We start from the raw sequence: 22,064 nt of genomic DNA, 5'->3' as shown, positions 1-22,064 counted from the left end.
CAAGCACATGCTATGATAGGAGTTCAGATGCTATAATGCAGGAAGATAAAGGGGATTCACTGGCAGGGCTGGAGCACAAGTGGGAAACAACTTGAAATCCTTGTTTTGTGCATCACTGGGGCTGGGTGAATGAAAGCAGCTTCTCTAGCACTTGACAAGCAATAAACAGGTACCCTGGCATTCCTTCCACAGCACACAGAAGGCTAAAAAAGAGTCACTTATTATTTTCCAGATGGGATGGGGATTAATACACTAACACAGTCATTAGTGTATTTATCCATAATCTAATAGATAACAAGCATTCAAAATTCAAACAGCACGGCCGGGCACGGTGGCTCACACCTGTAATCCCAGCACTTTGTGGGGCTGAGGCGGGCGGATCACCTGAGGTCGGGAGTTCGAGATCAGCTTGACCAACATGGAGAAACCCTGTCTCTACTAAAAATACAAAAAAATTAGCCAGGCATGGTGGCGCATGCCTGTAATCCCAGCTACTCAGGAGGCTGAGGCAGGAGAATCGTTTGAACCCAGGAGGTGGGGGTTGCACACCAGCCTGGGCAACAAGAGCAAAACTCCGTCTAAAAAGAAAAAAAAAAAAATTCAAACAGCACAAAAAGGTATGAGTAAAGTCAGTCTTCCTTCTACCCTGGTCCCCAGGCTTCTAAGTACCCTGAGAGATTTCCGTGGAGATAATCCAATTACCTGTTAATCAAGGCAAACTCACCTTTCTGGCCATGACCAGGCCAGAAGGCTTGTGGGAGACCTTGAACACCACACCGCCATTGCCAGCCCCCAGCTCACTGATCTTCTCAAAGTCGTCATCCTTCAGTTCTCCCACCTTCTGCTTCTGGGTAAGAAAGGCCTCAAGGCGCTTTCGCTGCTGCTCATCAAGCTCTAGCTCCTCCAGCTTCTTCTGCAAGGCCTCCAAGTTGGTCCTGTTCCAAAGCGGGGAGCACAAGTCAATACTGTTACCAGAGAAGTCAACCCAAAGAAGTACTCCTATCATGGAAAGAAAGCTCCAGGTCTGGGGCCAGACAGAGAATCAAAGTGGCAGGCTAGAGAGGAGGCCCCCTCCCACTGTGGCTCTGCCCGCTTCACTCCAGCCACCCGGGATGACTATCACCAACATGCTTTACCTCTCAGGGCTTCAATTTCCTCATTTATAAAGTGAAAAAATTAGGTCTTTCTCACTCAGTATGCTGCAAGTCAATGAGAGGAACCAAAGAACCTACTAAAATCCAGAATGAGCCACCTTAATTTGCTTTAAAACCCCAGTTTAAAAAGCCCCACTACTGTTGGTTTTATTGTTTTTACCATACACAAAATAAAATTCCCTAAATTCACTAAAATGAAATCAAACCAACCTTAAACTGAATCACAACAGTAGAAATCCTCATTTTCAATGTAATCAGGTCCAGGAACCAGGTTAATCAAAAAAGTCACAGCAAAAAATCATAAAAATTATATATCTAAAATTATTATTTTTACATAATGTATATAAATCTGCATTCATTCGCCCATTCTTTAACATAGGGCAAGACTCTCTGAATAAGGGTCCAAAGAGGACCCACTGGTTAAGAGGTCCACATCATCCTTCGCACATGGACCAGAACATAATACGTTGTGGACAATTTCCTATTCCTGATTTGTTAAAGCTGGTTAAAGTTATATTGTGATTACTTGCAGATTAATCACAATATAAAATTTTAGAGTTTTATGATTTCCCCCAATCTTAATGTTCATCTAGTCTGACAGTAATGTGTTTTAGTGACTTGGACTTATGAGTCTTTCCACAACTTTTAACTAGTGTTCATAGGGGGAAAAAAGTCACTTCATTTGCAGTTACATTTCATCAGTTTATCTGATACCTAAATACATTACTTAACTACAATACCAGCTACAGCTGAACAAATGGGTTTGGGAACAAGCTGGCTCTTGGTAAGCACATAATCCAGCCAGTGGGTGCTGAAGCGAGTGGGCATGGCAGAGAACAGCCTGCCTGCAGTGCATTCAGCATGCTGTGGGCATTGCTCAAGAGTGTTTCATCCAGGGAACTGAAAAGTGTTCATCACTCCTGTCAGTTGGTTAACAGGAAGGTGGTAAGAGAGTTTCCACTCTGTTTCACTGGATTTCATTGGGTTTCAAATTGAAGTCCCGGGAGGTGAAGCATGTCAGTGACAATCGTGTGGGGTGGCTGGAGTGACACAGGTGACAAGATAGGCCTTCGTTATACATCATCATGTTGGTGTTCCTGCCAACACACACACCCCAGTTCTGAGCTTAAAAGATAGAGTAAGCATAATCTGCTCTTCCTTCACACCCTCTATCCCAAACCTCTAGAAGACAGGGAAATGAAGACTTAATGCCTCTCCATGTATGAGGAGATCTGACACTGCCTTACAAATAACATCACGCATGGGACCCAAGAAGATGCAAGGTCGAGGTTACTGATTTTCCTCACTGATTTTCCCCCCACCCCACCCGCTGCACACATCAAAGAAAGGCCATGCAAGCACACAGTAGGAAGGCAGCTGTCTGCAAGCCAGGAAGAGGGCTCTTGCCAGAACCCAACCATGCTGGCACCCTGCTCTTAGACTTTCAGCCTCCAGAACAGTGGGAAAATAAACTATTGTTGTTTAAGCTACTTAGTCTAGGCAGTTATCATAGCAGTCCAAGCAAACTGAGATAGCTACTCAATATTTTCATCCAAGGTTCGGCTATGTCTTGCAGTGTCCCCAGTCCCTAGGGTGTGGGAACCCAGAACATGTGTGGCTGGGGGTGCACAGTGCACACTCTCTGGTTTCCTTTCTCCAAGGTCTCCCCACAAAGGAGCTTACGGAGGACCACATTTAGAAACACATGTCAAATGTAGATGGACCCCACAGCTAAAACCTGAGTGAGGTTACAGCTGCCTGACAGGCTCAGCAGGCCAGCTAGAAATGCAGATTCCAAACGCTGTCAACACACACACACACACACACACACACACACACACAGTGCATGATGGGGGAATGGAAGGAGGGCTGCATGGAAGAAAAACTGCTTTCCTCACAACACTGTGTAACTCTCCTCAGTGCTTTACATTTATTAAGTCATTTAATCCACAACCCCTGATTAGAACAGATGAGCAAACTCAAGCACAGACAGGTGAACTAAGATGTCAAAGGTCAATGAGCTGGTAAGCGGCACAGGCACGTTTCAAATTCAGGCAGAGAGAATGAAAGTCTTACCTTAACCATGATGCTATATTATCTTCAAAAAGCTCAATACTTTCAAGGGAGGCAACTGACAAACATGGCTAAGATCTCAGTGTGAGGCATTTAACATACTAGGGCTCAATCATACATAAAGATGGTGTGCCCTACACAAAGAGGCCTTTGCACCAGAGACAATCCTGTCTCCCCTGCACATCAATCTGATGATGGATCTGCTGGAGCAGATTAACACTGCCTTGCAGCTAATACTCGCCACAGAAATTCAATCAATTTGCAAAGGAAAAGGGAATGCTGACTCTGTTCACTTTTCTGACTCTTTGAAATAAGTAATTCTTACACCTTCTGGAGGAAAAACTAAGTCTGAGCTTTGTGCTACCTTTCTCCCTCCTCTACCTCCTATGCCCTGCCGTTTAACCACCCACCCTACCAGCTAATGAACTGGCTTCTGACCTGTACTTTCAGAAGGTGGCCGGTGAGAGAAATGACAAAGACTATAGGCTGGGGTGGCAAAGACTTTCCTAATGGCAGGTGTGTATGGATGAGGACTGGAGATGGAATCGTGTTGACAAATCATTAGTATTCAAGAGTCCTGGATTCTTATCCCAAATTGTTCATCAACCAGCTGTGTGACCATGGACAAGTCACTTAACCTTGCCACATTTCAGATTTCTCCTCTATACATCATGGAATACTATGCAGCCATAAAAAGGAATGAGATCATGTCCTTTGTGGGAACATGGGTGGAGCTGGAGGTCACTATTCTCAGCAAACTAACGCAGGTACACAAAACCAAATACCGCATGTTCTCACTTGTAAGTGGGAACTGAATGGTGAGAACACACGGACACAGGGGAGGGAACAACACACACTGGGGCCTGTCAGTGGGGGAGGAGAGAGAGCATCAGAAAGAATAGCTAATAGATGCTGGGCTTAAAACCTAGGTGATGGGATGATCTGTGCAGAAGACTACCATGGCACAGGTCTACCTATGTTAACAAATCTGCACATCCTGCACATGTGCCCCTGAACTTAAAAATAAAAACAACAAAAAAATAAGGATTTCTCTTCTGTAAAATAGAAGTAACACTTCTATGCTTATTTCATTCACTGGGGTGGGTCAAAATAGAAACTAATGGAAGAAGCAAGAAATTTTTGACACATTTCTACACTAATATAGAGGGAGAGGAGGGGAAGTGGAGAAAAGGGAGGAGAGGCCAAGGCAGCAACGGCAGGACCCAGAAACTACTGCCTTTCCTTTAATTATTCTTAAAATACTCGGGGTTTTTTTGTTTTTTTTTTTTTTTTCAGAGAATGAAAGACCAAACATTTTATCTGAAGGTGAAACGAAGATCCTGTAGTGGCTTTCAGTACTCATTAAAAAGATATCAATCAATAATGAAACAGTATTCAGTATTTCTTCCTCTTGCAGAGGGAGTTGAAGTTCAACAAAGCTAATTTCTGCCTTTCCAAGGTGAAATGTTTTAAGCAAAGGATATAAGAGAGAGGGCCCTCACCCAACAACTATATCACCAATCTCTAAAACTCAGAGGGCATGAACCTGCCTCTGTCTCCCTTCACAATCCTTAGTTTTAACTGAAATCAGCAAAACTGACACTGGGGATTTAAAAACCAAACCAAAACAAAACAAAACTGGAGCTCCAGCACAATAAATCTGACACACACAGCCCTCTCTCCAGGGACCAGCTGTGATCGACTCCAACCTCCATCACATTCACCATGGCAGAGTTAGAACCACACACTGTAATGTGAATTCTGCATCATGGCTATCTAACGGTAAATACAAGTTCATCAAGATAAAAGAAGATTATAGGTTTGAATGGGAATGCAGAGAAAAACAAGGGTTGTCATTTGCTTTTTGAAAACACCAGTGAGGCGCAAGGAAATGGGTGGGAAAGGATAATCCTATGGGCAAGAACATGTCCTTCCTCTCATCTCACCCATCTGCTAAGCCTAATTACACTGACGCAACTGGAACCTTTCATTTGTGGCTCAGTGGTTTAAATCAAGCAGCAGCATAAAATGTATCCCAGGGAGGGACCTTGAAGACCACCTTATCCAAACCTCATTTTACAGATGAGAAAATTGAGGCCCAAAGGGACAAATTCACACAATTCACTGCTAGCAGGTCTCCTAACTCCTAGGAGAGAGCTCCTTTCAAGGCCCCACACTGCCCTTTTCAACCCTGATGGTCACTGAATTTAGAGGCTGGCCTAAGGAATGACAGAAGGAGGTAGGGGGGTGATGTCCAGAAAAAGAAATGGGATCTCCAAACTGCCACACACCAAACAGAAATAGGCCACAATTGCATGCCACCCAACCTGAGCCTTGCTCTAGCCTCGATGGCAGGCCTTGCCTCTGCCAGGAGGGTACACTGAAGGAAGGGAAGAGGATGACAACCAATCACTGTAGGAAGGAGAGGAAGGGTCCCCGTGCAGGTGGGTGTTCTTACCAGAGAGCCCAGGGAGTTGTAAAGTTCTCCTTCCCCTGTGGCATCTGGCAAGCAGGAATGCTACTAGGGTAGGAAACAAGTCAAGTAGCAGGGAAAGAGGAAAGGAGAGGCAAAAGAAACAGACCCAAGCGAAGAGAGACCAGCACCTAGAGATAAAGGCTGCATACAATCCCTTGATCCACACCTTCTACCCCTATTTACCCATCTGTGAGATCTTGGGTAAGTTACCTTCCTTTCTGGTCCTCAGTTCCATACCCATAAGAAAAGTATACGGGAAGGAGGAAAGGAGGGAAGGGAAAAGTTGTCTATCTCTGAGGTCCAAGTCCGTCAATGTGACAGTAATCTGAGGAGGTACAGAATAAGAATGGGGGCGTGTTCAAGTTGAGGGGCTGAGGAGCTTCAATGGACAGGGGGCAATGTGAGAACAAAAAGAACTGGCACCATGGGTCTCTGAACAGTCAAACCATGGATGGCTGAGGATTGAGTTAGGCGTACGAGGAGTAGTAAGACAAGAAAGGAGAATGGACCTGAAAGAGGAAGGCAGAGGGTGCCAAAAGCACAGCTTACCAACTTCCAGATTCCACCCCAGGCTAGCCCATCTGTGTTGGGCAGTGCAGACGCAGTGGTAAGGGACAGCCCCAGTCAACATCTTGGGGAAGGCGTTCTATAACCTCCCATACCTCAATCCTTCTCACACACACACACACACACGCACAACTGCTGTTGGTTCTGTTTCTCTGGTGAACCCTAACACAGGGAAGGAGGGGAATTCCTGGGTGCTAGTAATGCCCTGTTCTTGATCTGAGGGCTGGTTATATGGTGTGTTCGGTTTCTGAGAATTCATCAACTATGCTTTTATGATACATAAAAATGTACCCTGACCCGAACCTGGGAGTTAGGCTATCTGGGTATGAAGCCCTATTTGGCCACTGAATAGCCATGTCAAGTTGGAGAGGTTTCTTTTTTTTGGAGACAGAGTCTTGCCCTGTCGCCCAGACTGGAAATGCAATGGTGCAATCTCAGTTTACTGCAACCTTCACCTCCCGGGTTCAAACGATTCTCCTGCCTCAGCCTCCCAAGTAGCTGGGTTTATGGGTGCCTGCCACCATGCCTGGCTAATTTTTGTATTTTTAGTAGAGACAGGGTTTCACCATGTTGGCCAGGCTGGTCTCTAACTCCTGACTTTGTGATCCGCCAGGCTCAGCATCCCAAAGTGCTGGGATTACAGGGGTGAGTCACCATGCCTGGCCAGAGAGGTTTCTTAAAAGCCTTAAGCTTCAGGTTTTTCATCAGTAAAATGGGGCTAACAGTAGTAAACACATCTTGGGGTTGTCAGGAGACTAAACGAGCTCACCTACACTCATCTAGCTCATAGTAGGTGCTCAATAAATACTATCAAATGTTATTATTATTATTATTATTATTTTGGAGATGAAGTCTTGCTCTGTCACCCAGGCTGGAGTGCAGTGGTGCATCTTGGCTCACTGCAAGCTCCGCCTCCTGGGTTCACGCAATTCTCCTGCCTCAGCCTCCTGAGCAACTGGGACTACAGCCGCCCGCCACCACACCCGGCTAATTTTTTGTATTTTTAGTAAAGACGGTGTTTCACTGTGTTGGCCAGGATGGTCTTGATCTCCTGACTTCGTGATCTGCCCGCCTCGGCCTCCTAAAATGCTGGGATTACAGGCATGAGCCACCACCCCCGGCCCAAATGTTATTCTTTTTAACTAATTAGATTACAATAGCAAAACAATATTAAATAAGCATTTAGCATTTAAATGATTCCAACTTTTTAAAAAATATTTCATTCTCACTTAATTTCTACAACCACTTTTTACTTATTATCACATTTTGACTTAAATTGCCCTTAGCTGTATATACTGCTTTCGTTACTTTACTGAGGGCCTTCTAGTGCTGGAACTCATGCATTCTCAAAGACCTGGGAACACAAAACAATCAATTTATTCTCAAAGGAAAAACAAGATGAGATCATCGTCAATAGGGTTTATATGCAGGCAAGAAGTAACGACCAGGGCTTCAAACCATATAACACGGGAAGCTAACCACTATGCTTGCAGAAAAGCACGGCCTTGGTATTTAGCTGCAGAGTTCTATCCTTGTAACACTACAGAAGGATACGTTAGGATTAGAGAATTTTAGCACTGGACAAAACTTTAAAGACCACCTGCTTTAACTGCCTTATTTTAACTGTAAGAAAAACTACAGAGAAGTGACTTGCACAAGTTCACAGAGTAAGTGACTATTAGAGTTGAACCCAGGTCTTCTGACTCCTAAAGGCTTCACACCTACTTCGCAGGCACAGAGTAGCCACAAGCATGTTTTTCTTCTTTCTAGTAGTTTCACCACAATGTGAAAGACCAGCTCTGCCCTGAGAGTGCCAATGTCCTTTCCCACACTTCTTAGATGGTTTCGTCTTCCTGAACCCCAGAAGAAGAGGGCACCTGAGCAGGAAATCTCAGGTGACTTAGTTTGCCAGTGCCTACTCTACTGAAGAACTGCGTTTTCATTCTTGAGAAGAAACTCATGGAAGGATGTGTTTCCTATCACAGGTATACATGCTAATTTTTTTGTTGAATTTTCTTGGTGCGACTTATGCCAAGTAATTATAAAGGGTTTGTTTTTTTTTTTTGTCTTCTTGATGAATATTTCATGAAGACTATGAAGTTGGAACAGGCAAGTCCTGGGTGTGAAAGCTTTATCTACCTCATTTATTTTTTATTTTTTGTAGCCATAGTGTCTATTTTCCTATTTCAAGATTACTGGGCTGCTCTCTGCCTATGGAGTAGCCACTCTTTTATCCCTTTGCTTTCTTAATAAACTTGCTTTCACTTAAAAAAAAAAAAAAAAGAAAAAACACTGAAGTATTCCCAGGCCCTGTCTAAAACCTAAGAGTTGTGATGTATTGGCAGGAAGAGCTGAACGTTCAAGATGGTTTTGTCATGCATTTTTTTCTAATCTCCTTTTGTACATGTAATATTGAGCAAACAGAACACTGCTCTCAGTTTAACAAGAAAGGAGGAAGAAAGATTCTAACTTCTGAGAGAAAAGTCTTTCCCCTCTATGTGGAAGGCCCTGACTGAAATGCGGATCCAAGACGGTTAGCCAAAGTGTTGTCTCTTAATTGTTGCACCTTACTTTAGGATTCCCCTTTTCTTCCCCCATGCAAGGTGGGCCTTTCCTTCCGGAATTGTAAGTGAACACAATAATAGTACCTGTTTACACTGTGAAGTGGGATATTGTTACAGAAAACCCACCAGTGGCTTTCTCGCTGTTGAACTAATAATGCCTTGTGAATGTATGATCTATGTAGACACCCCTATAGCTGTACCTGCTGATGCTATGTCTGTTGGAAAATAAATTTTGAATGTCCCCTGCCCCGCCGCCCGCCATCCGCCACTAAAAAAAAGACCAGCTCTGTCCTGGCCCAGAAGCAGCTGATTTCCTGCATATGTCACTGGCCCTGGAAGTGGGTCTGGAAGCTTCTTTCAGGAACAATGACTATGAGACTTTTCTCACCTACACATCTGTCAGCAAGTGAAGAAGAGTAGGCGGCCAAGATGTGATTTGCACAAGCAGCTAGCATCAAGGAAGAGGTTAAAAAAAAAAAATTCTGCTAAATTGAGTGAAGCACATTAGGAACCATGCAAAAGAATGACTGTATTGAAGCACAGCGTCTCCTACTTGATGAAGAATCTAAGCCTAAAGCTGTGCTCAACACCAACAAAAAGCAAAAGTCTACTAACTGCTGAAGGAGGTATAGAAAACTTTCTCCTGCCCAAGACCTGCCGCAGATATAAGGTAAAGTCTGGCTGCCATACAAAGGAAGGGAAAGAATGTTGGGAAAACCCCAAACCCAAGGTCTATACTCACAGGGTCTGCTAAAGATGGAGACTGCAGGCTGGGCACAGTGGCTCATGCCTGTAATCCCAGCACTTTAGGAGGCCAAGGCGGGCAGATCACCTAAGGTTGGGAGTTCGGGAACAGCCTGACGAACATGAAGAAACCCCGTCTCTACTAAAAATACAAAATTAGCCGGGCTTGGTGGCACATCCTGTAATCCTAGATACTTGGGAGGCTGAGGCGGGAGAATCGCTTGAACCCAGGAGGCAGAGGTTGTAGTGAGCTGAGATTGCACCACTGCACTCCAGCCTCAGCAACAAGAGCGAAATTCCGTCTCAAAAAAAAAAAAAAGATTGAGACTGGATCAAAACAATGAGAACCTCCCTACCTCTACTTCAAGCCAAGAACCACTAAAAAGCAATTGCAGCTTACCCCTAGGAAAGGGGCAAGAGTGTAGAGAAAGAGTCCCTTTGTGGCAAAGGATTAAGGGACAGTTCAGAGCTGAAGAAGCAGTAGGAAGACTGAGAAAAAAAAATAAACCTATGCAACTCAAGGTTCCCTGCTAAGTGCAAGATAAAAACCCATTACTGGAGAAATTTGAAGCATGTGAGACATTTAAGTTAACAATATTAAAAAGAAAGCCCAAACCCAGCTCAACTCTGGCTAACAGCCTAACACAAACTAACAGCATGACAGAAAAGCAAGCCCATTTCTGAGGATAAAGACAATTTACCTAATTCTCTGTTCCACTACATAATATCCAACATTCAATCAAAAATTACAAGACATGGGCTGGACATGGTGGCTCATGCCTGTAATCCCAGCACTTTGGGAGGCCGAGGCAGGCAGATCACTTGAGGTCAGGAGTTCGACATCAGCCTGGCCAACATGGCGAAACCCCACCTCTACTGAAAATGTAAAAATTAGCTGGGCATGGTGGCATATGCCTGTAATCTCAGCTACTCAGGAGGCTGAGACAGGAGAGTCACTTGAACCCGGGAGGCGGAGGTTGCAGTGAGCCAAGACAGTACCATTGCACTCCAGCCTGGGCAACGAAAGAAAAACTCCATCTCAAAGAAAAAAAAAAAAAAAAAGCACAAGACATGGCTGGGTGTGGTGGCTCACATCCGTAATCTCAGCACTTTGGGAGGCCAAGGCAGGTGGATCACCTGAGGTCAGGAGTTCCAGACCAGCCTGGCTAACATGGTGAAACCCCACCTCTGCTAAAAATAAAACAATTAGCCAGGCATGGGCGGGGCACAGTGGCTCACACCTGTAATCCCAGCACTTTGGGAGGTCAAGGTGGGCAGATCACCTGAGGTTGGGAGTTTGAGACCAGCCTGAACAACATGGTGAAACCCCATCTCTTCTAAAAATACAAAATTAGCCAGGCGTGGTGGTGCATGCCTGTAATCCCAGCTACTCGGAAGGCTGAGGCAGAAGAAACACTTGAACCTGGGAGGCGGAGGGTGCGGTGAGCCAAGACTGCGCCACTGCACTCCAGCCTGGTCAACAAGAGTGAAACTCCATCTCAAAAAAAAAAAAAAAATTAGCCTGACATGGTGGCAGGCACCTGTAATCCCAGCTACTCAGGAGGCTAAGGCAGAAGAATCGCTTAATACCGGGAGGGAGGTTGCAGTGAACCGAGATTGCACCACTGTACTCTAGCCTGGGTGAAAAGAGTGAGACTCTGTTTCAAAAAAAAAAAAAGGAAAGAAAAACACAAAAATCAAGAAGGGTTGGGAGGTGGGATGGGGGGGAAACAACCTTATCAAGAGATAAGCAATAAACAGAACCAGACTCAGATGACCCAGATGTTGGAACTATTAGACAGGGGCCTTAAAATAACTATGATTAATATGTTAAAGGTAGACAACATGCATGAACAAATGAGGAATTTCAGCAAAGGTGAAAACTAAAAATAGAATCAAATTAAAATGCTAGAAATTTTAAAAACATGGCATCAGAGGTCAACAGGCTCATTAGCCGATTACATGGAGCTGAGGGAACAATCAGTGGCCCTGAAGATAGGTAAGTAGAAATTTTTAAATGGAGGCTGGGGATGGTGGCTCATGCTTGTAATACCAATATTTTGGGAAGCCAAGGCAGGAGGACCACTTGAGGCCCAGAGTTTGAGACCAGCTTGACCACTTGAGGCCCAGAGTTTGGGACCAGCTTGTCTCAAAAAAAAAAAAAAAAGAAATTAACCAAACTAAAGCAAAAAAAAAGAATAAAAGAAATCAGCACAGAGCATCCAAGAGTTGTAGGACAAGATCCAATCATCTAACATATATGTAGTTGCGGTCTTGGATGAACAAGAGGGAACAGGACAGAAGAAATACTTGAAGAGATAAAGGCCAAGAATTTCCCAATTAACAAAAAACAACAAACATCCAGATCAAAAAAACACAGGGCACCCTAAGCAATACTTAAAAAAAGAAAAATCCCACACCTAGACACATCATAGTCAAACTGCTAAAAACCAGAGATAAAATGTCAACCTTAAAGTCATTTATCTATGTTTCCTTCCAGTGCTTGTTCATATACATTCATTTTTTTCCCTCATAGGTACTACAATATAATTCATTTTCACCTAAGAGTGTTTTCTTTGGCTACCTTAGTTTCAGTTTCCCAATCTGTAAAAAACGAATATCATATTCCACTCAATCCCATGTAGTTATGGTAAAGAATACCAATACAAATGTTCAAGCAACTGTGAAATACTCCACAAACAGAAGATATTTTCATGATTATTGCCTTGCAGGACATGTAGTCTAAACCCCTGGTTTAGACGGAGAAACTGGGTCTCAGGAGAAGTGACTTATCCAAAGTCACACACACTTATAGGTATCAGAAATTTTGACAATCAAACACTCTTAGGTGCAAATGAATTATATTGTATTACCTATGAGGGGAAAAAATGAATGTATATGAACAAGCACTGCAAGGAAACATAGATAAATGAAATCAGTTGCTGTGGCAGGGTAGAAGGTGATTTAATCCCCGCGTTTTCATGTTGTTCATGCAATAAATAATCTGGGGAAAATGGATAATGTAGTTAATTACCTTTATTGCTTTTATGGTTTCACCACCAACTTCAAAAGAGATTCTGGGGCAATGACTGTACCACAGTTCCCCTAATTCTCACAAACGGCCTAGAACACAGGCGGCTGTGTAGCTGAGGATATGCTAGAGTAAGTTTTGTGGGGATATGAGGCTCAAACTGGTCTAGAATGATATAAAATAATGAGATAGCAAAAAAAAAAAGAGAGGAAGGGCATTCTAGTAGGGGCTACACTGTGAACAATGGTATAGAATTGGTTTGTTGCTGTTTTTTTGTTGTTGTTTTTTGTTTTTTTGAGATGGAGTCACTCTGTCACCCAAGCTGAAGTGCAGTGGTATGATCTCAGCTCACCGCAACCTCTACCTCCTGGTTCAAGTGTTCCTCCCACCTCAGCCTCCCAACTAGCTGGGATTACAGGCCCCACTACGCCAGGCTAATTTTTGTATTTTTTTAGTACAAACAGGGTTTCACCATGTTGGCTAGGCTCGTCTCCAATTCCTGACCTCAAGTGATCTGCCCACCTCGGCCTCCCAAAGTGCTGAGATTACAGGTGTGAACCACTGCGCCCAGCGACAATGGTATAGAATTAGGATTAAGAATATTATAAGCCATTAACTCGCAGTTAGCACTTAAGGGGAAAAAAAAAAGATTATAAGCCAGGCCAGGCAAGGTGGCTCACACCTGTAATCCTGGCACTTTGGAAGGCCAAAGCGGATCGCTTGAGCTCAGGAGTTTAAGACCACCCTGGGCAACATGGCAAAACCCCATCTCTACAAAAAATACAAAAATTCACCAGGTGTAGTGGCATGCACCTGTAGTCTCAACTACTTGGGGGGCCAAGGCAGAAGGATCGCTTGAACCCGGGAGGTCGAGGTTGCAGTGAGCCAAGATCACACTACTGCACTCCAGCCTAGGTGATAAAGTGAGACCCTGTTTCAGAAAAAAAATTTATATATATGTGTGTGTGTGTGTATGTGTATATATGTGTGTATATATGTGTGTGTATATATGTACATATATATAAAATTGTACATATAAAAATTATATATAAGTACATATATGTGCATGTATGTGTGTGTGTATATGTGTGTGTGTGTATATGTATATATATATATATACACATATATATGCCAAGTATTAGGGGAATAAAGCTTAAAATAAAAAAATAAGAAAATGAAAGGAAAGGTGTTTATTTACCTTTTCAATTGGCTTTCCTAGGTTGAAAGATATTTATTTTATTTTATTTTTGAGACAGGGTGTTACTCTGTCACCCAGGCTGGAGTGCAGCAGTGCAGTCACAGCTCATTGCAGCCTTGATCTCCCAGGCTCAGGTGATCCTCCCACCTCAGCGTTTGGGGTAGCTGGGCCAACGTGCCTGGCTAATTTTTGTACTTTTTTTGTAGAGACTGGGTTTTGCCATGTTGCCCAGGCTGGTCTCAAACTCCTGGGCTTAAGTGGTCCACCCACCTTGGCCTCCCAAAGTGCTGGGATTACAGGTGTGAGCCACTGTGCACGGCTGAAAGGCATTCATTCATTCATTCATTCATTCATTCATTTGACAGAGTCTTGCTCTGTCACCCAAGCTGGAGTGCAGTGGCGCGATCTTGGCTCACCACAACCTCCGCCTCCCCGGTTCAAGCGATTCTCATTCCTCAGCCTCCCGAGTAGCTGGGACTACAGGTGCCCACCACCATGCCCAGCTAATTTTTGTATTTTTAGTAGAGACAGGATTTCACCACATTGGCCAGGGTGGTCTCGAACTCCTGACCTCAGGTGATCCACCCACCTCACCTCCCAAAGTGCTGGGACTACAAGTGTGAGCCACCACACCTGGCCAAGGCATTTATTTTTAATTTCACTGTAAATCAGGTAGTTTCCAAGCCAACAGACTTTTTTTTTTGTTTATGTCATAAAAACAGGTTTGATTAAAAAGAATCCCAGGTAGAATAAGAATCACACATTCCTATCCTTTAAAAAGAAACAAACAAACAAAAACACCCCCGGGAATCAAACAGTCTTCTGAAATCACATAAATTACCTTCCCACAACATGTTTCTGCAGTCATGTTGAAAAACACATACATACACACACACAGAGGAGCCTCTGGAGTCATGAGGACCACCCACTCACATAGACTTTCCTCAAATATTGAACAACATCCTGAATCAGACAGGGGGTGTCATATTGTTGCTTAAAACAAGTGACAGCCTATGGTTCCTTCTGCCCCGGTATATAAAATGTGTTTCATATTAGCCGCATATGAAATAATTTTTTTTTTTTTTTGAGATGGATTCTCACTCCCGTCACACAGGCTGGAGTGCAGTGGTGCAATCTCAGCTCACTGCAACCTCCACCTCCCAGGTTCAAGCAATTCTCCTTTCTCAGCCTCCCCAGTAGCTGGGATTACAGGCATGCGCCACCACACCCAACTAATTTTTGTATTTTTAGTAGAGACGGGGTTTTGCCATGTTGGCCAGGCTGGTCTCGAATATCTGACACAGGTGATCCATCCGCCTCAGCCTCCCAAAGTGCTAGAATTACAGGTATGAGCCACCACGTCCAGCCAGATAATTTTTAAAGGATCAGGCTTCGGTAGAAGTACAAAAGGAAAAGTGACGGAGTTTGGAAGGAGAGGGGAAAAAAAAAAAACAGAAGTTAGAAGACAAAAAAGAAGCCAGGCATGGTGGTGCACGCCTATAATCCCAGCTACTCGGGAGGATGAGGCAGGAGAATCGCTTGAACCCAGGAGGCAGAGGTTGCAATGAGCCAAGATTGCGCCATTGAACTCCAGCCTGGGCAACAAAGTGAAACTCTATCTCAAAAAAAAGAAAAAAGGTAAAAAAAAAAAAAAAAAAAAAAAGGCCGGGCGCAGTGGCTCACGCCTCTAATCCTAGCACTTTCAGAGGCCGAGGCGGGTGGATCACAAGGTCAGGAGATCGAGACCATCCTGGCTAACACGGTGAAACCCTCTCTCTACTAAAAACACAAAAAATTAGCCGGGCGTGGTGGCAGGCGCCTGTAATCCCAGCTACTCGGGAGGCTGAGGCAGGAGAATGGCGTGAACCTGGGAGGCGGAGCTTGCAGTGAGCTGAGATCGCGCCACTGCACTCCAGCCTGAGCGACAGAGCGAGACTCTGTCTCAAAAAAAAAAAATGTGGTCAGCATCAGAAAAACAAAGGGATCCCTGGGTCTGGTGGTGACCACTAAACAGTGGGGCTGGCTGTTACTGAAAGGACAAGCTGGCTATGGCTATGGCCTTAGAAAGATGATGTACTGGACATTAACTATTCCCTGTTCTTGAGAAGCTGATATAGAAAAATATCTTTTATCCTTCCAGTCATAATGAGGAAAAAATAGTTGAAATAAATTTAAAAAAAGAAAAAGAGCTTTTTAGAAATTCCCTGTTTAATAATGGCTCGTGCTGGTCTATTAATCAGGAATGCAGTTTGCTCTTCAATGAGGGAGAAGGTACAGGATCCAATGTGACCCAATCAGTTAAACCTCATAACTCAGAACTGAGGCAGGAAAATAGGGTCTGGAAGTAGGGAACATAAGGCCAATTCACACTTCAGTTATAATGGGAAATATCCTCTCCATAGCTCATAGGCCGCAAATGACTTTGTAACTTTACTTCAACCTCTCCATTTATATAGAGCGTACCCAAAATAACAAATGGAATCCTCTAGGGGGTATTTAAATTCCCAAAAACTCTGCACCAGGGCCTTTTGAGCTCCTATGCTTGGGACCGCTCCCACATTGTGGAGGGTACTTTCATTTTCAATAAATCCCTTAGTCCCTTCCTTGCTTTGTGCATTTTGTCCAATTCTTTGTTCAAGACGCCATGAACCTGGACACCCTCCACCTTTAACAGAACCATAAGGACGGTTGAGTCCCCAAAGCAAAAGGTCAGTAGCCAGTGCCCAGAAGCACACCTAAGGGCAGGAAGATACAGTCAGATGAAACACAGCACTCAAAATATGTCTCCAATTCTAGTCCACAGGAGAAATTGTCAGTTCTCCAGACTTGCTTCCCCCTTATATACAAGAACAGCTGTTTGTTACAGGTGGACCCTTCTCCCTGCCCAAATACACACAGGAGGGTCAGCAAATCTCATCCCTGAGCACGCATCACCTCTGGGAAAGAACCCTACCCCCAGATCACTTTCCAACAACCTTCAGGGAATCCTGATTTCAGGATCAGGACTGGAAGTCAATACAGGTGCTCACTTAAGCATTGGTTTTTTGTTTTTTTGAGAGAGGGTCTCATTTTGTTGCGCAGACTGGAGTGTAGTGGTGAAATCATGGCTCACTGCAGCCTCGATCTCCTGGGTTCAGGAGATCCTCCCTCCCACCTCAGTTTCTCAAGTAACTGGACTACAGGCACGCGCCACCATGCCTGGCTAATTTTTGTAATTTTCTGTAGAGACAGGGTTTCACCATGTTGCCCAGATTGGTCTCAAACTTCTAGGGCTCAGGTGATCCACCCACCTAAGCCTCCCAAAGTGCTGGGATTACAGGCGTGAGCCACTGCACCTGGCCAACATTCAACATGTTAAACTAGGGGTAGAAAACTACTAGTTAGACCATCAAATTAACAGCAATTGGCCTAGTAAAGTCAAAACCTACCTAGAAGTAATATCACAGAAAGAAACTTAATTAAAACCAAAACTGATAGTGCTTGCTCTGTCTTCTGAAAAAAGATGTGGGGTGGGGAAATAAGTCTTTGGGCTAACAATACCTGTTCACAGTGGGATCTGGTCCCACTAGAGAACCAGAAAGCTTGCCCATAGTTTAGAAGGGCCTGCTCCTGAGCCTTGGGGTGGGCAGAAGCAGGCCTGAACAGCACATAGAGATGGAGCTGGAGAGCTGAATTATGTTGCAAAATAAAATGAGAAAAGCTTGTTTGGGGACTCGTTAAGAGCAGCAAGAGCAGAAGGAAAGGAGGTACCATGGCAGGGTAGCAAAGGTCATTTAAGACCAAAGACACCTAATACCATTAGATTTTAAGTTACCTGTATTGCTGTAATATAATATACCCTCCCTACCCCAGACCTTCCAAATCCAATCTGCTGTGCACACAAATAGCTTTGTGTATATTTTGTTCTCACTGTTGTTTAGTGGAAACCAAGGAAAAGGGGCCAAATTCCAAGCTAGTTCAAGAACAGAGCAAAAAGAGAAAAAACACGGAAAGGGAAATGTGAGTCCCACAGCAGAACTGACGATGAGAATCTAAACCTCGGGGAGTGCTCCAATCTAGAAAAGGGCATGGGACAGGTAACTTGAGTGGATCTCTGGGTTACATCCATTTATGCCTACAGCTGTGAAAATACAATACAGATTTACTATGGAGCGTCTACTGCCTGACAAGCACTATGTATACTAGTGGCTAGGCTATGAAGACAACAAGATCCCTGTCCTCACAAGGCAGTCTGAAAGGTGGGTGTGTGGGTGGATGGGTGTGTTTGGGGGGGATTGTGGGGGTGTGTGTATCACAATGTAAGCCAAACATAGGAAAGGATACTAACAAGTACAGCAACAACTATACAACAAGTATAACAACAACCTACAGGGTAGGGTAGGTCAAAATGCTAAAAGCAAGGTAGGCATGGGGAGCTATGAGAACATACAGAAAAACTCCCTAATTCCATCTAAGATAAGGGAGGGAAAGTGAAGGTCAGAAAACGTAATCCCCAAGTTTAATCCTGAGAATATCCTGAGAGTGGATGCATCCAGGTGAGTGATGAGATGGGGCTGCAGGTAAACTGAGCTAGACCATGAAGGGCACAGCACACCATGCTAAAGAATTAGGTTTAGAAGGCGAATGGGGAGCCAGGGTGACTTCTGTAATTTGACTTCTGTAATATTACCAGGCCTAAAAAAACTAATGTGTGCTCATTATGAAAAAATCCAACTAGTCTAGAAATGTATAGTCTAAAGTAAAACTATGTTCCACCTTCCCTCAGATAACTACTGTTAACACTGTAGAATATATACACTTCTAGATTTCTTTGAAATACATTTCCAGTGAATATATATAGTATGTTTTGTTTAACGAAAATGGAATTATAATACACACATTGTTCTGCAACAGCAAATTCTAAAGAAAGTGACAAGATCAGTTTTATATTTTGGAACCAAGAGTCTGGCAACTTAGAAATGGGAGAGCCAAGCCAGGGAAGTCAGCTTGAAGGCAACGAGGAAAACAAGACAAGATGAGAGTTTGAACACAGTAGCCAGGCAATAAAGAGCTGGGACAGAAACTGAAGGCAGAGTTGGCAAGACTGGGCGATGATCTGGATATGGGGGGAGGGAGGGAGGAGTTGAGGGTGATGCCAGGTTTCTGGCTGGGCATCCAGGGGGATCTCATTTATCACATCACAAAGATGAGGACTAGACAGCTTTGGGAGTTAAGAGGATGTTGTATAATAATTTGGCTGGCCTTTGTCCCTGGTTTCTGGAGGTAACCTCTAAATCTTTGGAATTTCTCAAGTAATAGGAGTGTCTTTGTTATTCACAGTGGGCCCTGATAGTTTATGCCAATAAGGTGATTCAATGTGGGCCCACAGTTTGCTTAAAAAGATGACACAGGGACAGTGGACACCACGACTCCAAGATGGCATCAGTCATACCAGTGAAGACCAAGAAACTTCTGGAGGTCAAACTACGGGAGCTGCCAAGCTGGAGCTTGATGCAGGACTTCAGCAAAAGTGGCACTGCCGGAGCGTTTTGAAGAGGTTATTACCGGTACTACAAGCAGTGCATCAACATGAAGAAGGGGAGCATCTCAGGGGTTACCATGGTGCTGGCAGGCTACGTGCTCTTCAGCTACTGCCTTTCCTACAAGGAGCTCAAGCACAAGTGGCTATGCAAGTACCACTGAAGAAGAGGGCATGCTCTGCACTCCCCCCCATGACCTTCTTGGCCCGAGTTCCTCCATAAGGAACACAATCTTGATCGTTGCTGAATCCTTTCATATCCTAATGGGAATTAACCTCCCAATAAAAGATGACTGGGGAAAAAAAAAAAAAAGACACAGGATGGGTGCTGGCCATACCAGAAAGACCAATCATGTGATTACAAGGTTGGGGCTCTGAGCCATGTAATAACAGCCTAACCTGAAGTGAGTAAAGGGGCTAGAGATTGAGTTCAATCACATGGCCAATTATTCAATCAATCATGTCTATGTAATGGGGCCCCAGTAAAAACTCTGGACACTGAAGCTCAGGGGAGCTTCCCTGGTTAACAATACTCTGTGCATATTGTTACACATCAATGTACTAGGAGAGTGACTGTGCCCTGATTCTAAGAGGTGAAGACACCAGAAGCTTTACATCTGGGACCCTCCCAGGCCTTACCCTATATGCCTCTTCTTTTGGCTGCTCCTGATTTGTACCCTTTTTGCTATAATAAAATTGTAATCAGAAGTACAGTGCATTCTTGAGTTCTGTGAATTGCTCTAGCAAACTATGGAACCTGAGAGGACAGTGAAAATCCCCCAATTTGTAGCCAGTTCAACAGAAGTGTGTCTGGTCAGGAAACCCCTAAGATTGTAACAGTTTTATGAAGGGCAGTCTTACAGAGGACTGTGCGTTTAACCTATGAGGTCTGCCTGACTCTGGGTAGTTAGCATCACAGGCGACAAGAGGATTATAAATCTATTTTTGGAAAAGGTGAGTTGGAGATAACCTGCAGGCTCTACGTGTGGAGCTACTCAGTATATGGCTGACCAGATAGGCCAGAAACTCCTAACAGAGACCTGAGGCAGGTTCACAAGTCTAAGATGATGACAAGAGCCACAAATGCAGAGGATATCAAAAGGGCAAGTGTAAACAATTAAAAAAAAAAAAAAGTCCCTTCATCATAAATAAGGTTACAAAAAAAAAAAAAAAGAAAAAAAATAAGAACAAAACAGAAGACCCAAAAACCCCAAGACAGGCCCAGATCCCTGCTTTGGGGATACATTCCTTCACTCCTCAAGACAGCATTAGTCACTCACCCTTTGAGTTTCCATAGCCTGTGCTGTATCACACACCAGAGTTAGAGAATGTGTCACAATGCCTTGCAATTACACGCTCATATCCTCAATTAAGCTGGAAGTATCCCCCAAACTTGAGTCTAACCCAGTGTGAGGTATAAACACTAAAAAAAAAAAAAAAAAAAAGCCTACAATACAGAAATGGATGAGAATTTGCAGTGAGAAATTTTTTTGTGGTTGCTGAATTCTTGTAATTATTTTAGCTGTGTGAAATCTGCCATAATCTTTTTTCTTGTTACTTAAGTTCATAATTTGTTTTAGTATTATGAACAGGTAGACACAGGGAGGTCAGAGAACTTTAAACATCAACAAATTTTTCATTCTGGCTAGAGCAGGTTAGTTGCCCTAAGTCTCATTTACAACTTTTTGTTTTGCTTTAATGCTTGTTCCAATCCCACTGAGGAAAATGCAGTGCTGAAGCACCAAGAAGAGAAGAGTCAAGCTTATTCCCTTAGGATCAAGATGGTCCTAGACACCAGCCCAGAATGCTTCAGGATATTTAGGGTTCAGCAAAGAGCAGCCTGACATCCTAGCTTCTAAAAATTGCCACAAGGGGCCGAGCGTGGTGGCTCACTCCTGTAATCCCAGCACTTTGGGAGGCCGAGGCAGGTGGATCACCTGAGGTCAGGAGTTCGAGGTCAGCCTGGCCAACATGGTGAAACCCTGTCTCTACTAAAAATACAAAAATTAGCTGGGCGTGGGGGCAGGCGCCTGTAGTCCCAGCTACTCAAGAGGCTGAGGCACGAGAATTGCCTGAACCTGGGAGGTGGAGGTTGCAGTGAGCCGAGATCACGCCACTGCACTCCAGCCAGGGCGACAGAGAGAGACTCTCTCAAAAAATAATAATAATAATAAAATAATAAAATAAATAAATAAATAAAATTTCCACAAGGGCCAGGCACAGTGGCATGTGCCTGTAGTCCCAGCTACTCAGGAGGCTGAGATGTAAGGATGGCTTGAAGCCAGGAGTTTCAGGCTGCAGTGCACTATGACTGCACCTGTGAACAGCCACTGCCCTCCAGCCTGGGCAATACAGCAAGACCCCATCTCAAAACAAACAGAAATTGCCATAAGAATATTTGTTTTAATATTTAAATATCTAAAATGCATGTAAGATATCAGTGTGACCAGGATGCAATCTAAGTATGCAGTTTTGGGGACAAATCACCAATTATGTGCTCAGGCAGAGTAGGTATCTGGGTAAGTGTAAAAATTATCATTTGAAACCTTCAAAGAAATGGAGTCAAGAGCTACACAAATGCAGGAGATACTGGCTTCCTGGAGTAGAAGAGCTGTCCAGAAAACTGAAGTCTAAAAATTGCTGAGTTCAGCTTTCCAGATCCTTGGAAGCCTCCTAAAGACTTCGTTTTTAGATGCTTAACGTTTTCATTACCTGGTCAAAGAACCAGCTCAAAGCAGC

At 43.9% G+C, this 22,064-nt stretch overlaps 1 protein-coding gene and 1 pseudogene across 1 annotated transcript in view; one reads left to right on the top strand and one right to left on the bottom strand.

Annotated features, from left to right (window-relative positions):
- Positions 1-22,064, bottom strand: part of MAP2K1 (mitogen-activated protein kinase kinase 1) — a 101,840-nt gene that overhangs the window by 53,446 nt on the left and 26,330 nt on the right. Inside the window, exon 2 of the mRNA XM_054451869.2 lies at positions 725-935. Coding sequence (XP_054307844.1) covers positions 725-935 — 211 coding nt within the window. The remainder of the gene's footprint in view (positions 1-724; positions 936-22,064) is intronic.
- LOC129014433 (ATP synthase subunit f, mitochondrial-like) lies at positions 19,223-19,489 on the top strand (annotated as a pseudogene).

This window comes from Pongo pygmaeus, chromosome 16 (assembly GCF_028885625.2).
Source record: "Pongo pygmaeus isolate AG05252 chromosome 16, NHGRI_mPonPyg2-v2.0_pri, whole genome shotgun sequence".
Classification (NCBI taxonomy): Eukaryota; Metazoa; Chordata; class Mammalia; order Primates; family Hominidae; genus Pongo; species Pongo pygmaeus.
The sequence above is the reverse complement of the archived record's forward strand: the minus strand, read 5'-3'. Positions and strand labels throughout refer to the sequence as shown.